Below are 26854 nucleotides of genomic sequence, written 5' to 3'. Positions count from 1 at the left end.
TTAACTGACTGAGCCACCCAGGTGCTCATGATACTGTCAAGTGATATTGTCAAGATTTCAAAGAGTTAAGGTTTCTGTTAGGCTTTGGTGCTCTTGAGAAGGATTAGGCTATTCAGTAAGTCAGTGTCAGTGGAAAAAAAAAAACCACCCAAATAGTTACGGTGAGCTCCTGTGGTCTAGGTCTGTGCCATTCAATTGTTAGACAACTGCCACTATGTTCTGGTCATTTTTTAAATATATTCACGCATTTATTCCTTAGAAAACCCTGTATGATGAGTATTTTCACCAGTCCCATTTTTCATAGGAAACTGAGGGTATGGAACTTGCAAAAAGGATGTACCTGAAGCTAGAGTTCAAGTCCAGACAGTTTGGCTCTAGAGCAAACGTTCGTAGCCATGGCGCCATACCGCCTGCGAGTAGATCCCTAGATGGCAAAATATTTGGCTCTCTTTAGTGACCTAGTTAGTATAATTCTTTATGTTCGGCATTTGTAAGTCATTAGATCAGAATTTCATATTAAACCCTCTACTACTTGTTTAAGAGTATATCCAGTAAGTTCAGGTTAAGGCTGTTCTGTATTAAAAATCATACATTATTTTTTCTCACTTATATTTATTTGGTTTAAATTGTCTAAAAAGGTATGTCAGAAATTTAGACATACTGGTAAGCAAAAAAGTCATATTAGAGGTTTATTGGCATAAGTCTTGGCATAAGAAATACTTGCTTCAAAATTCAGCCCTCGTTATTGCTGACATTCAGTATTGGAAATGCCAGTGAGTTTTGTATTATCTTTTAGAAGTTTTAACATTTGGTTAGTAAAATTCACTTTCATTTGAGCCTGCTTCGTTTGTAAATTTTTTATTATTGATTTGGAAATATATAAAAAAAATTTTAATCCCCTTTTGTGAGGCAGCATGGTATAAAAAGCCTGGGCTTTGGGTTATGCACTTAACAGGTTTGAATCATAACTTAGTACTTATTGGCTGTGGAACCTTGCACAAATTACTCAGTCTTTTTGACCTGCAATTTTATCATTTATGAAATGGTAATATTACTCAGTAGGATAGTTAGGATTAAATGGGAAGGTATTTCCCATACCGTGGCACGTGTTCTCTGCCTCGTTCTAACTTCTGATGGGTGCCAAAGTCTTGGGTAAAATCTCAAACTGTGAAAAAGGAAGGTGAGAATTTGAGGAAAAGGAAACCTTGAAAGACCGGCTTCCTAGATTCTGTGTAAAGAAAGTATTGGATTGTTGCTCTGCAAAAGACCCCCACGTTATTTCTGGCCTCTGACTCCTTGTGTGTGGTTAAATTGAACTCCCTGCCGACAGCATCCTTAAAACTAGACCTAATCTTCTGTCCTGGTGCTTTCTCCATAGAGCTTTGTGTGCGAGCCACATGGGACTGCTGGCTTTTTCCAAATATTTTATGTATTTCCATAACTCTGTCCTGTACTCTGCTTGGAATGTTACAGTCGCTCTTGTTCTTCTGTCTGCTGATGCCTGACTGCTTAAGGATTATCTAACATATCGCCTACTTTGTGAAGCTTTATCCGTGCCCTTACAGAATTTATCCTGCTCTCTTTTTCTCTTAAAATATCTTGATCTTGTATTCAGTAGAGCCTGAGGCACGGTTGCACGTCTGTGTGTCTGTCTTCCCTGATAGAACAGGAACTCTCTCAATGCAGTAGGCTTTGCTTACTTAGCGTTACATTTTCAGTGCCCCTTCCGTAGAATGTTCAATTTGTGTTTGGATAAGTGATTGAAAGAGGGGGCCAATTGAGTTTACTTTAATGAGTATGTAACATCCCCATTTATGTATTGTCATAAACAAGTAGTTTTTTAAAGTAAGTTAATCAAATCCTTTGCAACTTTATTTTCTTTATTAGTTAGTATTCATAGTGTAAGGATAAATTTGAGTTTAGTCCTGGTAAAAGTGACTGCATTTCAAGGGCCTTTGTTTTACTGTGCTCTTCTGTAAGGCTAAAAATCTTCCTAGCGTTTTCACTGAAATTAAGAATTCAGTTAGGAAGTTTGTTAGTAGCAGTCATTATTATTTCTTTGAATAAAACCTATTTCTCTGTTGTATTGCTCAGAAAAACTTGGGTGATTTCTCTCTCTCTCTCTCTCTCTTTTTTTTTTTAACGTTTATTTATTTTTGAGAGACAGAGACAGATCGTGAGCGGGGGAGGAGTAGAGAGAGAGGGAGACACAGAATCCGGAGCAGGCTCCAGGCTCCGCACAGGGCCTGACGCGGGGCTCGAACTCACAAACGGTGAGATCATGACCTGAGCCGAAGTCGGACACTCAACTGACCGAGACACCCAGGCGCTCCTTGGGTGATTTCAGTTTATATTTTTGACTGACATATATTTATAATTTTTAAGGTAGGAATTCTGGGCGGGCGGCAGCTGCCACTGCTCTGGGGCCTTACTGCTCCCTCATGTTGTTTTCCGAGTGTTATTTCTCATTTTCTACATGTTGGTGCTCCCAAGACAGAGTTACAAAGTAAAGATTATTTACTTTAAGGAATTACACTGCTGTAGACTTGATTTGAGCCTCCATTCTTTTATTTTTCTCATGAATGGGTATAACAGCCTAAACCATTTCGATAATTGAACGTAGCTGCTTTTTTTTAAACATTTTTATTTATTTTGAGAGAGAGAGCGTGAGTAGGGGAGGGGCAGAGAGAGAGAGGGAAAGAGAGAATCCGAAGCAGGCTCTGCGCTGCTCAGCTTAACTGACTGAGCCACCCAGGCTTCCCAATCATAGCTCTTTGAATTGAGCTACATTTTTAGGTGGGACTACTTTCTTATGTGAGAATAACAGATGACAGCTGATATTTGTAATGTTAAAAATGATAATCCTAGTAGTTTTGGAACCTTTCCAGCAAAGAACCCTTTGAGGTTGGGGTGAATTTATAAATTCTTAAAGTAACAAAAATTGCCACATAGTAAATGCTATTTAAGTGTTAGATACTTTTATCATTATATGTATGTGTGTGTGTGTGTGTGTGTGTGCATATATATGTGTATATACATATATGTTTTTGGGCAGAAACTCAGCATTTTTTTCTTTTTTTAGCTACACAGCTGAAACTGAGTCATGCAGGATAAGACAATATTTTGTCATGATGCTTAGTAAATAGACTTAGAGATAATTGTAATCTTTTATAGAAATAGTACAGGTGCATTGTACCAAAAGTAGAAAATATAAAACAAAAATGAGAAAAATATATATTTCTACCACCCAGAGATGATTACTTTTAGTACCTTAGTTTGTAAATCTTTTTGTCTACATATGTCTATATGGATATATATGCATTATTATGCCAACATGACGTAATGCTATATGTTCTCTTTTGAAACCTTTATTTCAGTCAATAATAATAATACTGTCTACTTTTCCATTTCAGTAAACTTTCATCTTATCTAATGCCCAGATGATATTCATATTTCTCTAGTTAGCTCAAAAATGTTCTTTATGCCTGGTTTGCCTAGAACAGTATCCAGAACAGCATTGTACATGTGAACTTGGCTCTTAGAACCCTTAAGTCTTTTTAAGTCAAGGATAGCTACCTGTCCCTCCCCTCCTCACCTTTAAAAACAAGGCATTTGAGGGGCGCCTGGGTGGCTCAGTTGGTTAAGCGTCCGACTTCGGCTCAGGTCATGATCTCACAGTTCGTGAGTTTGAGCCCCACATCGGGTTCTGTGCTGACAGCTCAGAGCCTGGAGCCTGCTTTGGATTCTGTGTCTCCCGCTGTCTCTGCCCCTCCCCTGCTTATGTTCGGTCTCCGTCTCTCAAAAATAAACAAACGTTCAAAAAATAAAAGGGCATTTGAGCAGAGACTGGGTCATGTGCTGTAGACCTTTTAAATTTATCCAGTTTATTCTCTGATAATGTCAGTTAGCTTGGTTTTTCTGTCTCTTTGTAAATGAGTAGCTATATCTAAATGCTTGGTGGGTTCTCAGGTTGAATATAGCTTGGCTATCATAGATGATGCTATGTCCTTCATATTGTATCACATCAAAAGTTATACGATCTCCACTTGATGATGCTGAGATTGACCAGTGAAATTGGGTGGTGGCAGTCTCTTCTGCCCATTGTTCAATTATGTTTGTTTCCTTACATTAGAAAGTATTTTGTGTGGCATTACTTTGACTGTAAGAAAGTTCAGTTCTTTTTTTATTATTTAAAATTTTTGTTAATGTTTATTTTTGAGAGGTAGAGTTGAGTGGGGGAGGGGCAGAGACAGGGAGACACAGAATCAGAAGCAGGCTCCAGGCTCTGAGCTGTCAGCACAGAGCCCACATGGGGCTCGAACTCATGATCCGTGAGATCATGACCTGAGCTGAAGTCAGATGCTTAACCGACTGAGCCACCCAGGTGTTCCAGAAAGTTCAGTTCTTCATCATCAACTCACTTACTGCTTTAGAACCGGTTGTTGATCCTGGCCTAATCAATAATTTTATTAGGGTTTGCAAAATATGATGTTCAAAGTTCTGTTCTCTTGTGTTTTTCTGTAAAGTGTATCTTTGTCATATGAACTGGGGCTCTTTGATTGCCCTGAAATATAGTACCTACAGGAAAATTTGCATAAATACTTAATCCGCCCCCCTCATTAGCTATTTTCAAAGTAAAGAAAGAACCATTCTGATAGCTACTTCAAATAAATGAAAAAGAGATTTTCTTTTTTTCTTTTGAACATCTTTATAGGCTCAAGGTTTTAGTTTTATTTAGGGTGTTTTAATTTACTAGCGTTTAAATTTTTTCTTTGATGCTCAGATTGTTACAGTTTTAGTTGTTGGGATGTCCTTCCTGTTAGCTTCTATGTCTGGTATAGACCGTTAGTCTCTGTACACCTTCCATGTTCTCTGGCACAGAAAGGAATCCCAGGCTCACCTTGAACCTTCTTGTCCCACCCCTGGCATCAGCTGTTGTTCCAAGGAGTTTAGTACCTTTTAATGTATTATGATATGAGAGATGAAATCTGGGTTTTAGGATTGTTTACTTTTGCTAAGGTAACATGCTTTTAGGCCACTTCAGTGAAAAGACCTAGAGAACATACATTTTAACGTGAGTTCGTATTTAATTAATGTTTTTACCTTGATTTTTGATTTTTTTATTTAAAAAATTTTTAATGTTTATTTTTGGGAGCAAATGAGAGAGAGAGAGAGAGAGAGAGAGAGAATGTGGAGGAGGGGCAGAGAGAGAGAGAGAGAGAGCAAGGGAAACAAGGCGCTCGAACTCAGGAACCATGAAATCATGACCTGAGCTGAAGTCCAGAGTCAGACACTTAGCTGACTGAGCCACCCAGGTACCCCGTTGATTTCTTGATTTTATAATGGTATCTCTTTTATGTCTGTAATCATGAATCTGAAAATCATTAGCGAAATTTTATTTTTTTCCCTACAATATAAAGAAAAAAAGCTTGAGGATATCCATACTGATATTAGTAAAAACGAACTCTCAGAAGAAGTTTAAAATTTTTTTTCTAGCTGTTTTTGTTCTTATAGTGTGCTTCCTAACAAGAAGTACAGTAAAATTGTTGCACTGTCCAGATGAAATCATTTCTCCTGGTCATCAATTTGGTATTTAGTCAGGTTTGTTGTTGCTGTTTTTAGTGTATGCTTCTCCCCTTTCCCTTCCCCCTCCCTTCTCTATGAAGCAAACATTTGTATTAGTTTCTCGGTTGTGTGTGTGTGTGTGGTGTGCACATGTGCATTGGAAAGTTCAAATTCAAGCAAATACGTGTGTAAATGTTATTTCATCCAAACAGTAAATATTTTTTCATATAAAAGGTAGTATACTGTATATGTTGTGCTTCTTTTTTCTTAAAATATTTGTTAGGTCTGTTCAATCAGTGTGTGGCAAAACTATGGATAAAACCTTTTAAAAATTCTGATACTAAAATAAAAGCTTTTAGTAATTCGATAATTATTTTTGGATTGGAAATAATACTGAGATCAACTCAATAATGTGAATGTAGCAGAAAGTGAAGGAAAAAAGATCTAGAAAAGGGCACTGGCTTTGATGAATTTTGAATTGTATTTGAAAAATGAATGGGTCCAGAAGTAGACAGGCAGAACACTTTAGGGATGGTTTTGAAGAGAGGCTTGAGGCAGATTAGCTTGGCTGTTTTGGAAGGTCCATGTCAGAAAATTATGAGATTAAAGAGATGGATAGTGGATCTCAAGAAGAAATCAGTGCTGGTATGATCCAAAATACATAGAAATGTAGATTGTGTGTGTGTGTGTGTGTGTGTGTGTGTGTGTGTGTGTGTGTGTGTGTGTGTGTGTTTTAGTTAATGCTTCTGGAGTGCAGAAGTTTTTATGCCAAATATAGTGTGTGACATAAGTGAATAGAATGGCATGCTAAATGTTGATTACCTTGATGGAAAGGGAGAATAAGTTTGTACCTTAGTTCGGTATTACCAAGTCACAAATACCAAGGACTGGAAGAGATCACTGTGGTTGTTTCAGCCTAATCATGTGGAATAGGAAATTGAAGCCTGCAAATGTCTAAGTCACATGTCAAAATTATACAACTGGTTAGATGAACAGCCAGGTCTTAAATCTGGCTTCCTAATTCTTAATTGTAGCTCCCTTTCTCTATGCCATGGTGCGTTTTATATTCATGAAAAAATTAGAAGTTGTGTAGCTATTTTTGTTTTTATTTTGATACTTGGTTTTTGTCCCAAGATAACTTGAGTTCTGTGATTTATAAAGTCTGAGGTTTTTGTTTTTCATGTACATATGCCTAAATACCGTAAATGTGGAAGTTAAGTTTTTTCCTTGAGGGCATTTTTAATGTAGTAGGTAGAGGGATTTGAAAATTATTTTGCCATATAATTATTTTGATATAATTCTTTCGGAATTAATGTATTCACTTGTGTTTCTTAATTATGCATGATGGTTTATAAATAAATAAATTTGACAGTCTTTTGCTAACATAGGTATAGTACTTTTTATAATCAGCTAATGCTTTAAAACATTTACACGTAGTTTGCATTTTTGCATATTTCAGATATTTCCTTAACCTAAGTACTCAGATATTTATCCAAACATTATTGCTATGGGGTTTCCCGCAGAAAGACTTGAAGGCGTATACAGGAACAATATTGATGATGTAGTAAGGTAAGAACTCTTAATTTTCTGTTTCAACTATTGATGTATTCATGCTGTATTTTCATTTAGAGAAGATTTCTAAACCATAGAAAACGATGTACTCGTGAGGTAAACTTTATTTTTATCATGTTGGTGCTCTGTACTGCTTTTTTGTTTGTTTAATGGACTTCAGTGGGATACAACTCCGTTGATAAGAACTGACCTTTGACATGATCAGGTGTATGTGATGTAATTTCATGGACTCCATACAATACTTCTTAACCAAGTTAATGTCTGGATTCCATTACACTATGGTTTTGTCTTTTATTTCACAGTAGGGGATTAGGTTTAACATCAAGCGGATTCATTCACTTAAATTTATTCATCCCAAGTTGGAGATAACTGATACCATGTATTTTTTTACATACAACAGTTTATAGTAGGGCATAAATGTACCAAGCGTTTGAGTAAGTATTTGGTAGAGGGTCTGGACAGGAGTTGGTGGGCAAACCAAAGTCTGACTTTGTCTCTTTTATAAACGTGAGTAATTTTCTAAGTGTGATTATCATTCAGTTCCGAACAATGTTTCTCAAGGCCCATTTAAATGATTTTAATACATTTATAACCTAAGAGTACATCATGTGTTTCATGAGAGAAGAAATTTGTGTCTGCTGTGTAGTCTCAATATATTTTCTCATTCCAAATAAAAAATATCTATGTATGAAAAACTAACTGTAAATGTCCGTAGAAACTTTAATGGTTTTTAAAGTTTAAAATTTTGGATTATTCCCTTTATGCTCTTTCAGAAATCTCTTTCTTGGAGACTTTGGATTTAAATGTTTGCTGGGAATTAAATGTTACAGTGAGTGGGACAGCACTTTGTAAAGCATTATGCAGGTGTAGAGTCCTTTTGTATTAGTTGTTTAAGCACATGAGCCGACCTGTGTCCTTATATGAGTGAGCCACAAGTTGTTTTTCTAAGTGGTAAGTTTTTACCAATTTGCTTTGAACCAACGTATATTTAAATTTTGCCATATTGAGTTGTGTCCAGTTGGACTTTTGTAGTGTTTCTGTTCTGTGCAGAATTAGTAAATGTCAGTGTCTACAAAAACTACAGAAAAGCCCCAAACTACTTCTTTGTAGTTTGTATTACAGTTATAGCTACATGAGACTGTTAGAAGTGCTGTTTAAGAACTCGAAAATAGGGAAATAAATTTGTTTTCTCCTAGTTAGGTGGGACACAGTTGGAAGGATGCTTACCATCACAGATCCATGAGAGCAACACTGTGATACGGTTTAGTCAGTGGCAGTACACATGTACAGAAAATGTGGGTGGTAGAGAAAAGAATGAGGGACGTAAATTTTGAATCAGCAGAGGAGGAGGATCTGGAAAAGGAGTCGTGCAGTCACCAGACTTGTGTTCTCTGCGGTGGTGCAGGAGTGTTCATGAGGCCTCCTTATGACCTAGGCAAGATATCCTCCAGGGTGACTATCTTATATTACTGCTTTATCGTTCTGTGTCCAACCAAGTACTGATTCAATCAAATCAGGTTAGTACTCGTACCTGGAAAAGGAGTATGAATAGTCTGGGTAGAGGACAAGTTTTCTGATCACCGTAAGGGTATCATCCTCGTGGTAAATTAACCTGGCATGTTAGTTTTGGTTGGTTCTCTTTGTTCTCTTCTGACTGAATTAGTTTCTTCTGACTTGTTAGTCACGAGGCTGATTTTTCATCTTTCAGGTTACTGATAAAGTTCAGTTTTTGGATCTGTACACTTCATTTTCAGACCTTAGCTTGTAATAATTTCACCAAGAAAATACTTTTTTGGGAAGCATTTTGATATGTCATCTTCTGACTTCATAGCCCTCGCCTGAATTAATGACACTGAATTAAGATTCCCAAATTTGGGGCTCCTGGGTGGCTCAGTCAGTTAAGCGTCCGACTTTGGCTCAGATTATGATCTCGCGGTTCACGAGTTCGAGCCCCATGTCGGACTCTGTGCTGACAGCTCAGAGCCTGGAGTCTGCTTCAGATTCTGTGTCTCCCTCTCTCTCTGCTCCTCTCCTGCTCATGCTCGCTCGTGCACTCTCTCTCTCTCTCTCAAAAATAAAATAAAACAAAACATTAAAAAGTTATTGGAAAAAAAAAAAAGGATTCCCAAATTTAATTTGTAATCTGTAACCAAGATTGAAGTTTATTCTGCCTGCTTTAATGTATCTAGCTTATTTTGTCCAGTTCTTGGCTTTTTCAAATGTTATTCCTTAAAAAAGTTTTATGTACATGGTTTTTTATTTAGCCAGTAGTTGCTTTAGCCAACTGATCCTGTCACCTTTATGGTAATGGCAGTGGTAATAGCACGTAAATGATGAGGAATTACCTGTGGAATATAATAGCTATGCTGTGCCTGGTTTGTCTTGCCCTCCCACATGTTGCGATTGGGGGATAAATGGCTAGTGAGGCTTTGCTGGCTTCCGTTGCTCACTCCGCTCCCCTTCTGCGAGAGAGAGGATGAACAGTGACCAAGAAGATAGTTTTGGTTTTTCCTGTGAAATAAAATAAAAATAAGTAACTTCCAAGTAATTGGCCTGTTAGGATTAACTTCTCCAAGGGGGAATGGCTGTCTCTAGTACCTAAATGATTGATTTTCTTGTTTGGTTCCCACGGTATTGGACACAGTAGTAATAATCAGTAGTGATTCCTTTTTGGCTCAAAGATGATAATGTCTCAGTGAAAAATGTGTCTTTATTCTTGTAAATTTTCTCTCAACAAACATTTCCAGTTGGATTTTCCTTTGCCCTCTCATTCCATGTGTTTTCTATGATTTCTCCCCAAAGGAGAAACACTATGCCAGGTTCATACTTTGTTAGTGTTGAACATCTTTGCTTTGAGTACAAGAAACTCACATTGCAAATGCCTTTACTTAAATTATGCAGTATTTAACCGTTGGGGATATGGTTTGTTAATGGCAACGTGAAATTTTATATTTGAGGTACTCAAGTGACAAATATTTAACTTCTTTTGAGGTTACCTCCTAGGGTCAGGAATTGATGCAAAAAAATAAAAAGTCGGGGAGAAGTGAACAAAGCTGAAATTTTTAACTATCTTAACTGCAAATGTTTTGTTTAATAAGCAATCAGAATTGACAGGGTAGGACAACGACGTCTCAAAAAGAAAGTTGAAGAGCTGAACTCTTCCCAGATTGTTTTTTCTTCTTTTCCTCTTATTAACCACCTTCTCTCCTCCTCCTTTATTGCCCCTAAGATCTTGCTCTGAACTGCTGGTAATTTGAAACAATGTTTTATTCAGATAATTGATTATTGTGTGGTAATCTCATCCCTGGGGCTAATATTGAAGTTACCCTAATTTATATGTTATCTGGTATAAAATCTAAGCAGTCTTTAACAAAGTGATGAATTATGTGTTTAACAGACATAGCTTAGGAACTGTTCTGTACTTCATAAATCAGACAAATGTAGGTTTAATAGAGTCGTGAACTGGCTTTCTTACTGAAGAACCTTTAATATACTACTATGCCTTGTAACTCTCCCAAGAGTGAAATTTGAATATGCTGCTTTTCTTTTCCTGTTTTTTCTTTCTCTTCCCTTCCCTTCCCTTCCTTTCCTTCCCCCTTCTCTCTTTCTTTTCTTTTTATATGTTAAATAATGTCTTCTAAACAGTGTTCCTTGGAGCATAATTTGGGAAGTGTTGAAAATGAAAAAAGATGCATAGAACAATATTTCCCCTTAGTCTGAAATCAGTAGGAAGTAATTTGCTTCCCGTTTTATTGGAACGATGTTAGATGTGGGTGGGTTCCCATATTTATTGTAAGGAAATGCTTTGAGCTTAGTCTTCTGATATATAGTGATTTTCTTTAAAAAAAAAAAAAAAGACTTTATTCATTGTGTTCTATACTCTCAGCCTTTTTATCTGTGTGTGTGTGTGTGTGTATATATATGTATATATATACATATATATATATATGGCTGTATTACAGATTCAGGTGCAGCTTCCAGCTTTCCTCTTTTATACATTTTCTCCCTGAAGAAACGTCACATATTCTTATATGTTGATCTCTCAATCAACCTTAATTATGTGTTGATATTCCATGAAAAAGGAAGTGTTTGTCATCCCAACATTATCATTATTGGTTATTCAGTTAAAAAATTAAAAAGAGATTATTTAGAGGAAAGCTTCGAAATAATTTAGAGAGAATATCAATTCCATTCTCCCTTTTCAACAACTTTTGACTTCTTCCTTGTATTGCCTTTCTTTTCCCTGCTTCCTTTTTGTTCTTCATTGAGGTGAAAATTACATAACATAAAATTAATAATTTTAAAGTGTACACTTCAGTGACATTTGGTACTTTCACAATGTTATGTAACCACCACCTCTTTGAAGTTCCAAAACGTTTTTATCACCCCAAAAGAAAAAGCTCTACCCATTGGCTGCCTCCCACTTCTTTTGTTGGTCTTATTTTCTTAAAATGGCAGTCTTGACAGATTTGACAGTGTTTATAGTATCTGCACCAATTCAGTTTTTGATATTTTAATAATAGGTAACATGTATTTTACATTTATTTACATACGTATGTTGCTTTTGTACAGTTTACATGTGTCATATTTTATTTTATTTTATTTTATTTTATTTTATTTTATTTTATTTTATTTATTTATTTTGAAGGAGAGAGAGAGCAGGGGAGGTGCAGAGAGAGAGAGAGAGAGAGAGAGAGAGAGAAAATCCCAAGCAGGTTCTGCGTTGTCAGCAGAGAGCCCCATGTAGGGCTTGATCTCACAAACCAAAATCAAGCTGAAATCAAGAGTCAGCGCTTAACCAACTGAGTCACCCAGGTGACATGTGTCATCTTATTGAAAAACTGCAGTTTTTAATAAGTCCCCATTTCATATATGGTGTTAAAGAAGTTAGCTTCCCCAAGTACCAGAGCTGGTTAAGTAGTGAGGCTAAGGGTTGAGTCCAGTCTGTCAGATTCCAAAGCTGATAGCCATATGATCCTGTATGTCAGAGAACAAAATGTTTTATCCTATACATGTGTACACCAGAGGTTATATACCATGTATAGGTAAATACCAGAAAGTTTATTTAGGATTTGAGTTTCCAGATTGAAAAAAGCTATATTGTGCCAAGCCCAATGAATGAAAACAGGCCTATACCAGGCAATTATTATGAGATTTCTTTTTTTTTTTTTAATGTTTATTTATTTATTTTGAGAGAGCATGTGCCTGGGGGGAGGGGCAGAGAGAAGGAGAGACAGAGAATCTCAAGCAGGCTCTTTCCCATAAACACAGAGCCTGACACAGGGCTCCCTCTCAACGACCCTAGGGATCCTGACCCGAGCCAAAATCAAGTGTCGGACACTCAACTGGCTGAGCCACGTAGGCACCCCTGAAATTTCTTTAATGATGCCAGAAATAATGAGAATGTCTCAAAAGCTTTCAGGGTCATGTAGGAGGGATTAGGAATATACATGACGTCCAGCTTCTCAGGATGGAAGAATTAATGATGGAAGATGGAGGTACAGTGTGTCACGTTTGCGTTCAGCATAGAGTTCTGTATCCAGCCGAGCCACCAGCCGAAGTGCGAGAGGAAGAAAGAAAGCCATTCGAGAACAACAGCAAAAACTTGTATCCATGCAACATTTCTTAGAAAATTATTAGACAGTGTGTTCTAACAAAACAAGAGAATAAGCCATGAAAGAAGAGAAAGGGGCTTTGGTAAATTGAGGCTCCAACTCCGAAGCAGCAGAGGAAAGCCCAGGGATGACACCTGTGCCATCGGCTGAAGAGCAGCTAGTTCTGGGTGAGCAGTATGACAGAGGGCATCAAAGAAGAAAATAAGAAGTAGAACTGATAGATGGATACTGAAATGTTTTGGGAAAACGTGATAGATTCTTACAAATATAGGTGAATTAGGTTAGGAAGCAAATGTTAACTAACATCTGCCGATTGGCTTCTTAACCACAAATTGTCATATTGCCATTGAAGGTAGGGATTCGGAGAAGTGAAATGTGGAGGTGCTTCTGGTTTTGTAAGCTTCATCTACCATGGCAGAAGATAGGCAGGTAATTGATAAACCTGTAGGAAGCAGTGGTATGTATATTATAGAGAAATGCCAAATTAAATACCAGCAAAAAGGATATGATAGTTGAGGATGGTTACTTTTGGAGAAGACCCAGGAACAGATGAATGAATAGAGCTGGAGATGAATTTTTTTTTTATTGTGGTAAAATTTTATATACACATATATATATCTATAAAATATGTGCAATACAATGTACCATTTTGACCATTTCTAAGTACACTAGTGGCATTAGGAACATTCACATCGGGCAACCATCACCAGTACCCATCTCAGACTTTTTTTTATCACCACACTGAAACCGTGTACCCGTTAAGTAGGAACTCCCCAGTGCCCCTACTCTCAGCCTGGCAACACTGTTCTACTTTCTGTCTTTGGTATTTATTCTGGGTACCTTATGTTAAGTGGAGTCAGGCAATATTTGTCTTTTTGTGACTGACTTAGTGTGACCTAGCATGTGACTTCACTTAGCATAACGTCTTCAGGGTTCATTCCTGTTCTGGCCTGCGTCAGGATTCTCTTCCATTATATGTATATACCACATTCTGTTTATCTGTTCATCCACTGATGGACATTTGGGTTGCTTCTGCCTTTTGACTATTGTAAATAATGCTGGTGTGAACACAGTGTACCAGTATCTGTTCAAGTCCCTGCTTTCAGTTCGTTTGGTTGTACACCCAGAAATGGAATGGCTGGGCCAAATGGTAATTCTGTGTGTAATTTTTTGAGAAACTGCCGTATTGTTTTCTACAGTGGCTGTATCATTTTTCATTCCTACCAGCAAGTGTAAGTGTTCCAATTTCTCTACATCCTCAACATTTACTATTTTCTGGGCTTTAAAAAAAAATTTTTTTTTTTTAAGAGCCACCTTAATGGGTGTGAAGTAGTATCTCATTGTGGATTTTTTTTCTTCCCTATCTTTATCTTTTGTTTATTTTTTAATTTTTTTTTTAATGTTTAGTTATTTTTAAGAGAGAGAGAGACAGAGTGTGAGTGGAGGAGGGGCAGAGAAAGGGAGACACAGAATCTGAAGCAGGTTCCAGGCTCCGAGCTGTCAGCACAGAGCCCGACGCGGGGCGCTAACCTACCAAATGTGAGATCATGACCTGAGCTGAAGTCAGACACTCAACAGACTGAGCCACCCAGGTGCCCTCCCTTCGTTATTTTAAACTACTGTAACTTGGAGAAATCACACACCTCAGCTACAGAAGCAGAGACCTGAGAAACTTCCCTTCCCCTTGGTAACTGACCTCTCCTGCAAACCCCTTCTTTCAAAGTCAGAGGGAGGGGATGAAACATAAAAGAACCCTTATTTTAGCTAGAATCTTTCCGAGATTTTCCCGTTCTTCTTAGTTTTGGGGTATGACAGCTGGTAATTTCTTCATTTGCTAGGAACCAGAGCTCTGGGAAATCTAGTTAACCAGGAGGCCTGGTGTTTAAAAAAATGAAGAAATGCTAAAAGGATCTTAGAAACAGAGGTACTTAAAATGTGCACATTGAATGCATCAATACTTTCAGCATATGCATGCGTACAATGGCTATATAATTATCTTGAGACAACTTCCAAAGTCTAAATTTGAGGCTTATGATCTCCCTTCTTGGAAGGCCTATTTAAGCATCTAGTAGATTGAGTATTACATTTTTACCACCTAATGGGAGGCCTTCCATCTCCTCCTCCCTCTGTTCCTCTTTTAAATTTGAGTCTAGGGGCGTCTCGGTGACTCAGTCGGTTGAGTGTCCGACCTCACCTCAGACCACGATCTCGCAGTTGACGAGTTCCAGCCCCGCATCAGGCTCTGTGCTGATGGCTTGGAGCCTGGAGCCTGCTTCCGATTCTGTGTCCCCCTCTCTCTCTGCCTCTTCCCCTCTCATGCTCTGTCTCTCTCTGTCTCAAAAATAAAGATAAACATTAAAAAATTTTTTCTTTTTCAATTTGAGCCTAGACAAGTATAGCACAGGTTCCAGAAAATGTCCAGTGGTTTTTGATCTTTGGGGCATGCAATTTTGTGTATATTTGCTAAGTGATATATTTTTTTAAAGGAGGCGTATAGTTAACATATGTGTTATATTAGTTTCAGGTGTACAACATAGAGACTGGACAATTCTGTGCCTTATGTTATGCTCACCACAAGTGGAACTACTGTCTGTCACCACACGGCACTGTTACACTGCCATTGACTCTGTTCACCATGCTGTACCTTTTCACCCCTGGCTCATTCCATAACTGGAAGCCCATATCTCCCACTTGCCTTTACCCGTTTTGTCCATACCCCTACCCGCTTCCCTCTAGCAACTATCAGTTTGTTCTCTGTATTTACAGGTCTGTTTCCGCTTTTTGTTTGTGTATTCATTTGTTTTGTTTTCCAGATTCTATATATATGAGTGAAATCATATGGCGTTTGTCTTTCTCTGACTGACGTCTGTAACTTAACATAATACCGTCTAGGTCCATCCATGTTGTCACAAATGGCAAGATCTACTTTTTTTAATGGCTGAGTAATATTCCATTATGTTTGTGTGTATGATGTCTTCTTTATTCATTTCTCAGTGGACACTTGGATATTATAAATAATGCTGCAGTAAACATAGGGGTGCATGTGTCATTTTGAATTAATGTTTTAGTTTTCTTGGGCTAGGTATCCAGGAGTGGAATTACTGGATCATATGGTATTTCTATTTTTAACTTTTTAAAGATGTTTATTTTGAGAGAGAGACAAAGAGAGCACGTGCGTGTGCACAGGGGAGGGGCAGAGAGAGGGAGAGAGAGAATCCGAAGCAGGCTCCATGCTCAGTGCGGAGCCCAGTGTGGGCCTTGGTCGGACGCTTAACCGACTGAGCCACCTAGGTGCCCCCTCTTTTGAATTTTTTGAAGAACCTGCATACTGTTTTCCACAGTGGCTGCACTGTGGAATTCATATGCCACATATTCCTATTCCTACCAACGATGCATAAGGGTTCCTTTCTCTCCACATCCTTGCTAGCCCTTGTTTCTTTTGGATTCTAGACATTTTGATGGTTGTAAGGTGATATCTTAGCGTGGTTTTGATTTGCATTGAACATCTTTTCATGTGCTTATTGACTGAATATCTTCTTTGGAGAAATGTCTAAGTTTTTTGCCTATTTGTAAATTGAATGCTTTATTTTTTTGTTGTTGAGTTCTAGTAGTTCTTTATGTATCCTGGGTATTAATCAGGTGATTTGCAAATATTTTCTCCCATTCTATGGGTTGCTTTTTTGCTTTGTTGATAGTGTCCTTTGATGCATAAAATGTTCAGAAGTTTGATACAGTCCAATTTAGCTATCTTTTTGTTGACTGTGTCTTTGGTGACACATCCAAGAAATCATTGCTAAACTGGTATCCTAAAGCTTTTCTCTCATGTTTCCTTTTTAAGAGTTTAGAGTGTTAGGCCTTTTTTTAGGTCATTAATCCATTTTGAGTAATTTTTGTGTATGGTGTAAAATAAGGGTCCAACTTAATGTTTTTACATGAGGATATCCACTTTTCCCAGCACCATTTGTTGAAAAGACTGTCCTTTTTCTACTGAATGGTCTTGGCACACTTGTCAAAAAATTATTTGACCATATATACAAGAATTTATTTCTGGTCTCTGTTCTAGTTCACTGGCATATATGTCTGTTTTTGTGTCAGTACCACACTTTGTAGCTTTGTAGTAAATTTGAAATCAGGAATTGTGAGTCCTACAATTTTGTTCTTCTATTTCAGGATTGTTTTGGCCTTGGAGGGTTCTTTGAGACTCTATATGAATTTGGGGATGGAATTTTCTACTTCTGCCCCCCCCCCCCCCCAAAAAAAAGTTTTTGGGATTTTGATAGGAATCACATTAATCTGTAGAATGTGTTGAAATCTTAACAATATCAAGTCCTGATCTACGAATGTGGGATGTCTGTCCATTTATTTAGGTCTTTAATTTTTTTCAACAGTGTTTTGTAGTTTTCTCTGTGTATCACCTTGATTAAGTTCATTTATAGATACTCTTTTTCAATGCTATTGTAAATGGAATTTTCCATTTTGGACTGTTCATTGTTAGTGTACAGAAATGCAACAGATATTTGAATTTGAATTTTGTATGCTGTTACTTTACTTAATTTGTTAATTCTAACAATTTTTTGTGGAATCTTTAAGGTTTCCTACATATAAGAACGTGTCATCTACAAACAGGTAACTTCATTTCTTCCTTTCCAATACGGATGCCTTTTTGGATAGAAGTGGCAAAAGCAGACTTCCTGTCTGTCTTGTTACTGACCTTAGAGGAAAATTTTTGTCTTTTATGATCGCATATCATACTAGTTGGGTGTGGATTTTTTTTAATAGATTTTATTTTTTAGAGCCACTTTTCATTCATAGCTACATTCAGCAGAAGGTAGAGAAGATTCCTATATCCCGCCTGCCCTCACACATGTATAGTCTCCTTCACCAGTTTTTTTTAAGTGTATTTACTTTGAGAGAGAGAGAGAGACAGCCTGAGTGAAGGAGGGGCAGAGAGAGAGGGAGCACACATGGAGCCTACTTGGGAATTCTCTCCCTCCCTCTCTGTCTGCCCCTCCCTTTCTCCCTCCGTCCCTCCCTCCCTCTCTCTGTCTCTCTCTCTCTCTCTTTCTCTCTCTCTCTCTCTCTCTCTCTCTCTAAATAAACATTAAAACATTTTTTGTCCAGGGGCACCTGAGTGGCTCAGTTGGTTGAGCGTCTGACTTCAGCTCAGGTCATGATCTCATGGTTTGTGGGTTCGAGTCCCACATCGGGCTCTGTGCTGACAGCTCAGAGCCTGGAGTCTGCTTTGGATTCTGTGTCTCCCTCTCTCTATGCCCCTTCCCACTTGCACTCTGTCTGTGTCTCTCTCTCAAAAATAAATAAACATTAAAAAAATGGAAAAAAATTTTTTTGTCCAAAACCACAGGATGCATACCAAGAGTGAACCCTAATGTAAATCATGGACTTTCTGTATGATAACGATGTGTCAGTATAGATAAACTAATTATAACAAATACAGTAAAACCTTGGGTTGTGAGTAACTTGTTCTGCGAGTGTTTCACAAGATGAGCAAACATTTCTAATAAAGTTTAACTTGATAAACGAGCGATGTCATGCAATACGAATAGTATGTGAAGCCAAATGTCACATGATCACAACTGAGCCAATGGTTCTTCTCTCTCTCTCTCTCTCTCTCTCTCTTTCTCTCTCTTTCTTTCTCTCTGGGATTGTAGGTGATGATTTCCCGTGCTCAGATGCTCAGTCTCAGGCCACAGTGTTTGGCAGAAATCAGTGATTTTTCAGGACGTTGGAAGGTGCCCACAACTGGCACTGGTGTATTTTTGTCACTTCAAAGCATCTGTGGACAGTCCTTTGCTTTTCCCCACAAGAGTGAGCTTAGGAATGCTTTGCTTCATTCTAGGTCAGGCTGCCTGCAGATAGAGACCCTTTCCTCTGCTGCCTTATTGCCAGTTACATGAAATACAGTCTATGACAAGAGTTTATTAATTCTGCACTGTGGTCAGCATCCACGTGAGCGTATACAATGGCCCCGTGCAGAAAAAGATTCCTTTGAGTCGATAGATAGCAGTGATTCCGTTGGTGATAGTGAAAGTTGTCCTACACAATAACCCTCCTCTCTCCTGTCTCCCTCAAACCAACCATGAAGGTTATCAAAGGGAAGTACAGGTTAATTTATTTTTCCTTATGCTTTGTATTTTCTTTATTATTTTGTATTATATTACAGTATTGTAATCATTTTTATATGAATGTTTTTGGGTTGTGGAACAATCATCTGAGTTTCCTTTATTTCTTATGGGGAAATTTGCTTTGATATACAAGTACTTTGGATTAGAAGTGTGTTTTTGGAATGAGTTAATGCTCGCAAACCAGGGTTTTACCATATACCACTCTGGTAGAGGGCATTAATAATGAAGGAGAGCCCAACATGAGGCTCAGTCCTATGAACCGTAAGATCATTACCTGAGATGAAATCAAGAGTCAGACTCTCAACCGACTGGGCTGCCCAAGCGCCCCTGGGTTTGGACACATTTTAATGACGTGTCCATCATTATAGTAATATACAGAGTACTTTCATTGCTCTAAAAGTAGTCTGTATTCTGCCAATTCATCCCTCTCCATCCTCCCTGCCCCCTGGCCTCTGGCAAATGCTGATATTTTTACTGTCTTCATACTTTTGACTTTTCTAGAATGACATATAGGTGAAATCATCCAGTATGTGCATATAGAAACTCTCCTACTATGCAATATGGCAGTATATGAAAAACCCACAACATGCACAATGGTATGGCCACTTTGGAAGATGGTAGTTTCTTACAAAACTAAACATACTCCATAAAATCAAGCAAATGCATCCCTATGAGTAGTTAGAAGAGTTGAAAACTTGCATTCACACAAACATGGGTGTCATGTCTTAAATGCCTGACTCCCAAAAGAGGAAAAAGGGGGATAAAAGGAGGAAAAAAAAAAAAAAAAGCCTCTGGATCTTTAAATCCCCTGGAAGCCTTTTCCATCAGTGGGGATTTCAGCCGGGGTGGCCTGCTTCTGTGTCTGCATGTCTGTTAATCATAAGCAGAAGTCAATGATAAGAACACAGATCTCTGATATTTGGAGGACAAGGTCCCATGAGCTGGTGCAGGCTGTGCTAGGAGTATGTACATGGCTGCCTGCTGGGAGGTGAGGGGCACTGGGGGTGAATAGCTGCTGCCATACTGAGTTGAAACGGGCTGAAATTAACTATGATTTACGGTCTAAGCCTTCGTCTGGACGATGCAAGCTTTTGACTAGACTCCAGGGTTCCAAAATAGTTACATCAGTCCGATTATGCCAGTAGAGTATTTGTCTAGGTGGGGAGATGGGTTTCCTGGGGTTCCTATTCTGCCATCTTCCCTCAACTAGTTTTTTATTACATGTTTTTGTCTGTCTTTTGAAATACATGTATATATATTATTTTGACAAAAATAGTTTTAAAATGCACCTTGGCAGCTTACTTAGGACTATTTCATAGGAATTCTTTGAGGAAAGAAAAGACTTCTAAAAAAGACAAAGACTGTTTATTCTCACAGCTGTCTTTAGTGAATTCAGATTTTTATATATTGAAATTATTTGAAGTAAGGTATAGTTGTCTTAGAAAGATTTATATTCTAGATTTTCCACGTCTTGAGGATATTACCTCTTTGCTCTTGTCTAAGTTTTTAACCTACTTTCCAAGTATCTCCAGTTAAATTTTCCCATTTCCCTTTGGAAAGTGCTGTTTTCTTGCTTTTTTTCCGCTTTTCCATTGTATCAAATTTATAAGGCAATGAGCCAATTGTGGGCATGAAATCCTTGGGAGGAGAGAGGAGGAAGTGGGAGGGGCAGCCATGGTGAATGTTTTCCTAAGTAATATTCAAGTTCTTTGAGAGAACTTACCCTCCCCCCTTTTTAAAAATGCTGTGATATTTTCTTTTAAATAGATTGTTTATTCTCCTGCCAGTCTCCCTGTTGCTCAAATGCTAGATAAGAAATTGTAAAGTTCACATGTTAAAGGGAGCACAAAAAGTATTTTACCAACCCTCAATCAAAAAAAAAAAAAAAAAAAAAAAAGGGAAAATGCTGTAGATGAACAGGGTCAGGGTTCTTGGTTGCACAGGATGGAAAATAGCTCTAAATAACTTAATCAGAAAATAATTACTTGCAAAATGTTAGATAGCTCATAGCTCACGGCTCAGAGCCCTGAGCTGGGAAGATTGGCAGAAGCCAAGGGAAATAAGGCATGTCACCAGGTTACGATAAGGGCAGTCTCTGCTTAGGATGCTGACTGCTATTGGACGCTTGCTGTCCTAGTGCTGTCCCAGTGCTGTCCCAGTGTCCCACACTGCTGCCTTGACTGGATATTGGTGACTGTGCTCATTACCTTTCCACTCTGCTGGAGATCTCTCTCCATGACCTGACTCCTCCGCACCCTGCTTTTACCCCTGGGAGTCAGTGTCCAGAGCAGGAGGACCTAACTGGTCTCGGCCTTGCTCCCATGAGGAGAAAGATGGGGAAGGGGAGTATTTGCTTCTCACCTTTTGAAATTGTCTCCAAACTGAAATGGGTTTGGGTGCAGAGCAGCCTCAAAAGGACTAATACCTCCTACCGGTTTCTCCTGCTTTACACCTCCTGTCTTCAGACTCTGTTTGCAACTAGAACTTGCAGTCATTCTTTAAAGAATTGTTTTCATCTCAGACCTACTTTTTACAAAAAAACAGATGGGAACATACTGCATACTCTTCTGCATTTTGCTTTTTTTCATTGAACGTACTTAGGAATTTTCCATACTGGCACGGAGGTGAAACATCTTTTTATTGGTTGTCCTTTATTCCATTTTATGATCATTCCATCATAAATAGTCCCCTCTGAGGGACATTTAGGTTATTTCTGGTTTATCACAATTGAAGACAGTACTCTAGGAAACATTTTCACACATGTATCTTGCTGTCCTTTTCCAAGTATTTAAGGTAAATTCCTAGCAGTGGAGTTGCTGCGACCAGTGGGTCCATGGATTAAACTTTCACCCTCAAAAACAGTATCATTTTATATTCCCACCCACATGCATGAGAGTGTTTCCTCCCTCCCACAGCCTTGGCAGACTTTAAACTTATCAACTTTTTGCAGTTTGTTGTAATTTGATTTTTGATTGCATTTCTTTAATTGTGACATAAAGCCACTTTGTGTTTATTGGTCATACGTAATTTTTTCCTTTGATCTGTACATGAGTGCTGACTCCATCTTCAACTTTTTTTAAAAAATTTTTTCCTAAATGATTTTGATGAACTCTTCAGAAAACAAGGAAGTTAGTTCTCTTTGTTCAGTTTTATGGCCCTGCCTCTGCTTGCCTTGAATTTGATAACTGCAAGATTCAGATGAAGTTATTATAGAGCTTGATGGATTACTCTATTTTGAATTATTGATTGCTGACTGCTTTACTAATATGTACAATCATGAAATACCAAAGATTTTTTTTGTTGATAGTTGTTTGTTAAAGAATATTCTTTAAGAAATCACCTTGCTTAAACAGCAAATTGACAATGCTTTTAATCCAGAAGAATGTCATGTATCCACCACTGTTTGAGTTACTGAATCAGCTACATTCTCTTGGACAGAGATGGTAGAAATAAAAGGGAACTTAGTGGTTTTTAAACCTTTTTTTTTTTTTTTTTTTTTTTTTTTTATAAGGAGTTCTGCTTTTTCTCTGGTTCTAGTGTCATATAGCTGTCTAACCTGTGGCATGCTGCCTTACTTAATATTCTTTTTGATCCAAACATTTTCCTCACTCCAAGCCTTTTCTTTTGTCGTTACCATTTTTATGTTCTTTTATATGTGCTATTTGTGTTCATCTATGATTATTCCCTTTTTTTTTTCCCTGCTTGTTAAACCTTTTAAATCTGAATGTTATGGGTAAATTTCACTGCAGCTTTGTTGATTGGTTTTCTGAGATAATTTCTGTTATTTTCTCATTTGTCTTTTTTAACCTAGTATCATTTGTAATTGTTTATACAGAATTTTAGTTTTTAAAGTCTCTCTGTAGTCTTTCCTCTTAGATTTTGAGTTATGAATTCATAGCCTGTTATTTAAATGAAGCTTTTGAAATCCGTTTTACTGATCTGTATCATATCTAACTATGCCAGTATTTCCTTCCTTGTCTGACGTGAACTCTAAAATTATATGAACACTTTCTCCCTGTTTCCTGGCATTTCCACTCAAACTTGTTCCTCATTCTTGGTTGAAAATGTGTCCAGAGTTGTAGTTTTCTTCTTTATTAATCAAGCATGTCAGGAATTTGTTAGAAAACTACATATGGTTGAATACTTTTTCTGTAAGTATTTTGACAGTTGTAAAGTACTATATCTTTCCTGTTTCAGTTTTATGCACTATTCCAAGAATGTACCCATTTCTACCTTACTAAGGCACGTGTATTGTGTTCCACTGGATTTTTTCATAGATACATGTATTTTAGACTTGTGCTATCTAGTATAGTAGCCATGAGCCACATGTAGCTATTTATGTTAAAAAAAATTTTTTTTAGTGTTTGTTTATTTTTGAGAGAGAGCGGGGGAGGGGTAGAGAGACGGGAGACAGAGGATCTGAAGCAGGCTTTGTGCTAAGAGCAGAGCTTGAACTCATGAACTGTGAGATCATGATCTGAGCTGAAGTCAGACGCTTAACTGACTGAGCCATCCGGACGCCCTATTTGTTTAAATTTAAATTAATTAAAATAAACATTGATTTTCATTTGCACTAGTCGCCTTTCAAGTGGTCAATAGCTACATGTGGTTAGTGGCTACCATGTTGGACGACATAGATACAGAACATCTTCATCATTGTGGAAAGTTCTATTGTACAGTGCCATTCTAGACAGTGCCGTTTTGCTTTTCATTCTAAAAAGGTCTCATTCCTGGAGATGATATAATTATTCCTTCTATGGCTATCTCTGGTATTAAGCAAAATAAATTTGAGATATTTTGAGGTGGGTTGCATTTTACATATTCATAGTTATAATCAGATTACTTTTAAAAATCAACTTTATTGAAGTATAATTTATGTGCAATGAAATGTAGTCACTTTTAAGTTTACAGTTCAGTGAGTTTTGACATGTATACACATCCATGTAAACAGCACCATAGCCAAGATTTAGAACATGCCCTTCTGCCATCAGGTCCCCAAACCTGGTTCTAGGCAGTTTCTAAATCTTAATTGTAGTTAAGTTTTGCCTGTATGTATATTTTATATAAATGCAGTTACATGGTATGTACTTTTTTTGTATCTGGCTTTTTTCTCTAAGCATAATTATCTCAGTTGCTGCTTGCATCAGTAATTTGTTTCTTTTTATTGCTGAGTAGTATTCCATTGTATGGATAGGGCAGGATTACTTACCCATTCACCTTTGATGGACATTTGGGTTGTTTTAAATTTGGGTCTATTATGAACAAAGCTGCTATGAGCATCCATGTCTAAGACTTTTGTGGACATTTATTTTCATTTCTTTTGATAAATATCCATGAGTAGAATTGCTGGGTCATATAGGTTAATAAGTTAGTAAAAGAAAAAAAAAATAGATGTGAGGTTAATGTAGCAGAATAGAAATCATAGGAAAACTGACACATACATTGTTAGACAAAGATGCCAAGATAATTCAATGGGGAGCGGATACTCCTATTAACCAACGCTTTGGAACAACTGAATGTTGGTATAAAAAATAAAATGAACCTTGACTATTTGTCATATACACAAAAATCTCATACTACATACAAATGGATTGTAGATAGAAACATAAAAGTAAAATTTAAAGCTATAAAATAGGTAAAAACAGAGAAAAAAATCTTTGTGACCTTTGGTTTAGTTAAAGATTTCTTAGTGCACAGGAAGTTAAGCATGAAAAAAAATTCACAAATTGGACTTTATCAACATTAAAAATTTCTTTGAAAGGCACCATTAACAAAAGAGAATGAGTCTGGGAGAAATACTTGCAGTGCATATACCTGACAAAGGACTTGAATTCAATACAATATAAAGATGCTTTTACAAATTTGTAAGAGGACAACTCCATAAAGAAAAGGGCATAAGATTTGAACATAAACTTTACACAGAAGATATGTAAATGATAAGTAAGTATATTAAAATATATTCAAAATCAATCATTAGGGAAATGAGAATTAAAAGATAGTGAGGTGTGGTTTCATATTTACTGGGATGGCTAAAACTTAAAGGGCTAATTGGTTGGCAAGGATATAGATCAACTGAAACTCTCAACCGTGTTGGTAAAAGTGCAGAGTGATAACTTCTTTGAAGAAATACGTGGCAGGTTTTTTTTTTCTTTTTTTTTTTTTAAGCTTAAATTTTAGTTAATATACAATGCAATATTGATTTCAGGAGTAGAATTCAGTGATTCATCACTTACATACAACACGCAGTGCTCACCACAAGTGTCCTCCTTAGTACCCATCACTCATCTAGTCCATCTCCCACCTCCCTACCTCCATCAACCCTCAGTTTGTTCTCTGTAGTTAAGAGTCTCTTATAGTTTGCCTTTCTTCTCCACCCCTCCCCCCATATGTTCATCTGTTTTGTTTTTTAAACTCCACATAGGAGTGAAATCATGATACTTGCCTTTCTCTGATTGACTTATTTTGCTTAGCGTAATACATTCTTGCTCCATCCGCGTTGTTGCAAATGGCAAAATTTCATTCTTTTTGATAGTTGAGTAATAGTCTTCTCTCCCTATCTGTCTCTCTGACATCTTTTTTTTTCCATTCATCAGTGGATGGACATTTGGGCTCTCTCCGTAGTTGGGCTATTTAATTCTGCTATAAACATTGGGGTGCATGCTTCCCTTCAAATCTGTATTTTTATATCCTTTGGGTAAATACCTAATAGTGCAATTGCTGGATTGTAAGGTAGTTCTATTTTTAGTTTTTCCAGGAATTGCCACACTGTTCTCCAGAGTGGCTGCACCGGTTTACATTCCCACCAAGCAGTGCAAAAGGGTTCCCCTTTCTCCACAGCCTCACCAACACCTGTTGATTCTTGTGTTGTTAATTTTAGCCATTCTGACAGGTGTGAGGTGGTATCTCATTGTGGTTTTGATTTGTATTTCCCTGATGATGAGTGATTTTGAGCATTTTTTCATGTGTCAATTGACCATCTGGATGACTTCTTTGGAGAAGTGTCTATTCATGTCTTTTGCCCATTTCTTCACTGGATTATTCGTTTTTTTGGGTGTTGAGTTTGGTAAGTTCGTTATAGATTTTGGATACTAACTATATATATTATTTTTAATAGCCTTCTGAATTTTCTCAATGGGTTATAGTTCACTTCCCCTACTGTTTCTTTTCCCTCTAGTTTTATTTTCTTTAGTACTGGGGATTATTGTCTTTGAGCATAGACCTTGACGTAAAGCTCTTAGTTTTGCTTCTCTGTTTACCTTGAGGTAATTAATATAGGAAAAGGCAGTACTGTCCAGGCAAGTGTTAAGAGTGGATTTTCAACAAGATACTTTACTTGTATTGGATGTATAATTGATTTTAGGTTTGACAACATGAAGGTAAGTAGGAGAAAATAGTTAAGGACTAGAATGTTTGGAGCACGCCTGTGTTAATGGGATTAAGGCAGAGATGACTTATATGTTGAAAAGGAAAAACAACAACTCAGTTTTTGTTTTTGTAGTAGCAGTGGCAGCTGTAGATGAGTAGAGTTCTAAGAGCAAGTTTTAATTTAACATGAATACAGCAGAAGTAAATATGCCAAATAGCTACAGAAAAATATAGCAGATAAGTAATTATTTTGCTGTTTTTAGATATGCACTTTTCTTTTTTTTTAAATCTGTTTTTGGATTAGTAGGGACTGTCCAATGTTCTTAGGCTCTTTTCTGAATGGGATACCTTAAAAGAGGGTTTGCTTCTGGGTTTCTCTCCAAGTGCTAGGAGCATTTGTTATGATTGTGGTTGTCTGTACTACAGTGTATCTGTAGTAGAGCTTGTCACATAGGAGGTACTCAATAAATATTTCCAAGATGAATTTTTATCAGTTCCCCAAGCATTTGAAAATGAAATAATGCTCTAATAATATAAAATTTAGTATCAATATGTATTGGTACCAAGCAGAGATCTACCAAGTCATCTTTAAGA

General features: G+C 37.3%; 1 protein-coding gene across 2 annotated transcripts in view; it reads left to right on the top strand.

The window, feature by feature from the left end:
• The window catches only part of PTEN (phosphatase and tensin homolog), a 92312-nt gene that overhangs the window by 18577 nt on the left and 46881 nt on the right, over positions 1–26854 (top strand). The window contains exon 2 of one of the 2 annotated variants that reach the window (XM_060642997.3): positions 7050–7134. In XM_060642997.3, the coding sequence (XP_060498980.1) occupies positions 7050–7134 (85 nt within the window). Of the gene's footprint in view, positions 1–7031; positions 7135–26854 lie in introns of those variants that run through there. The other variant, XM_060642998.3, reaches the window with a different exon arrangement.

Source organism: Panthera onca, chromosome D2, assembly GCF_046562875.1.
Source record: "Panthera onca isolate mPanOnc1 chromosome D2, mPanOnc1 haplotype 2, whole genome shotgun sequence".
NCBI classification, from domain to species: domain Eukaryota; kingdom Metazoa; phylum Chordata; class Mammalia; order Carnivora; family Felidae; genus Panthera; species Panthera onca.
This window is presented reverse-complemented; position numbering and strand designations above follow the sequence as displayed.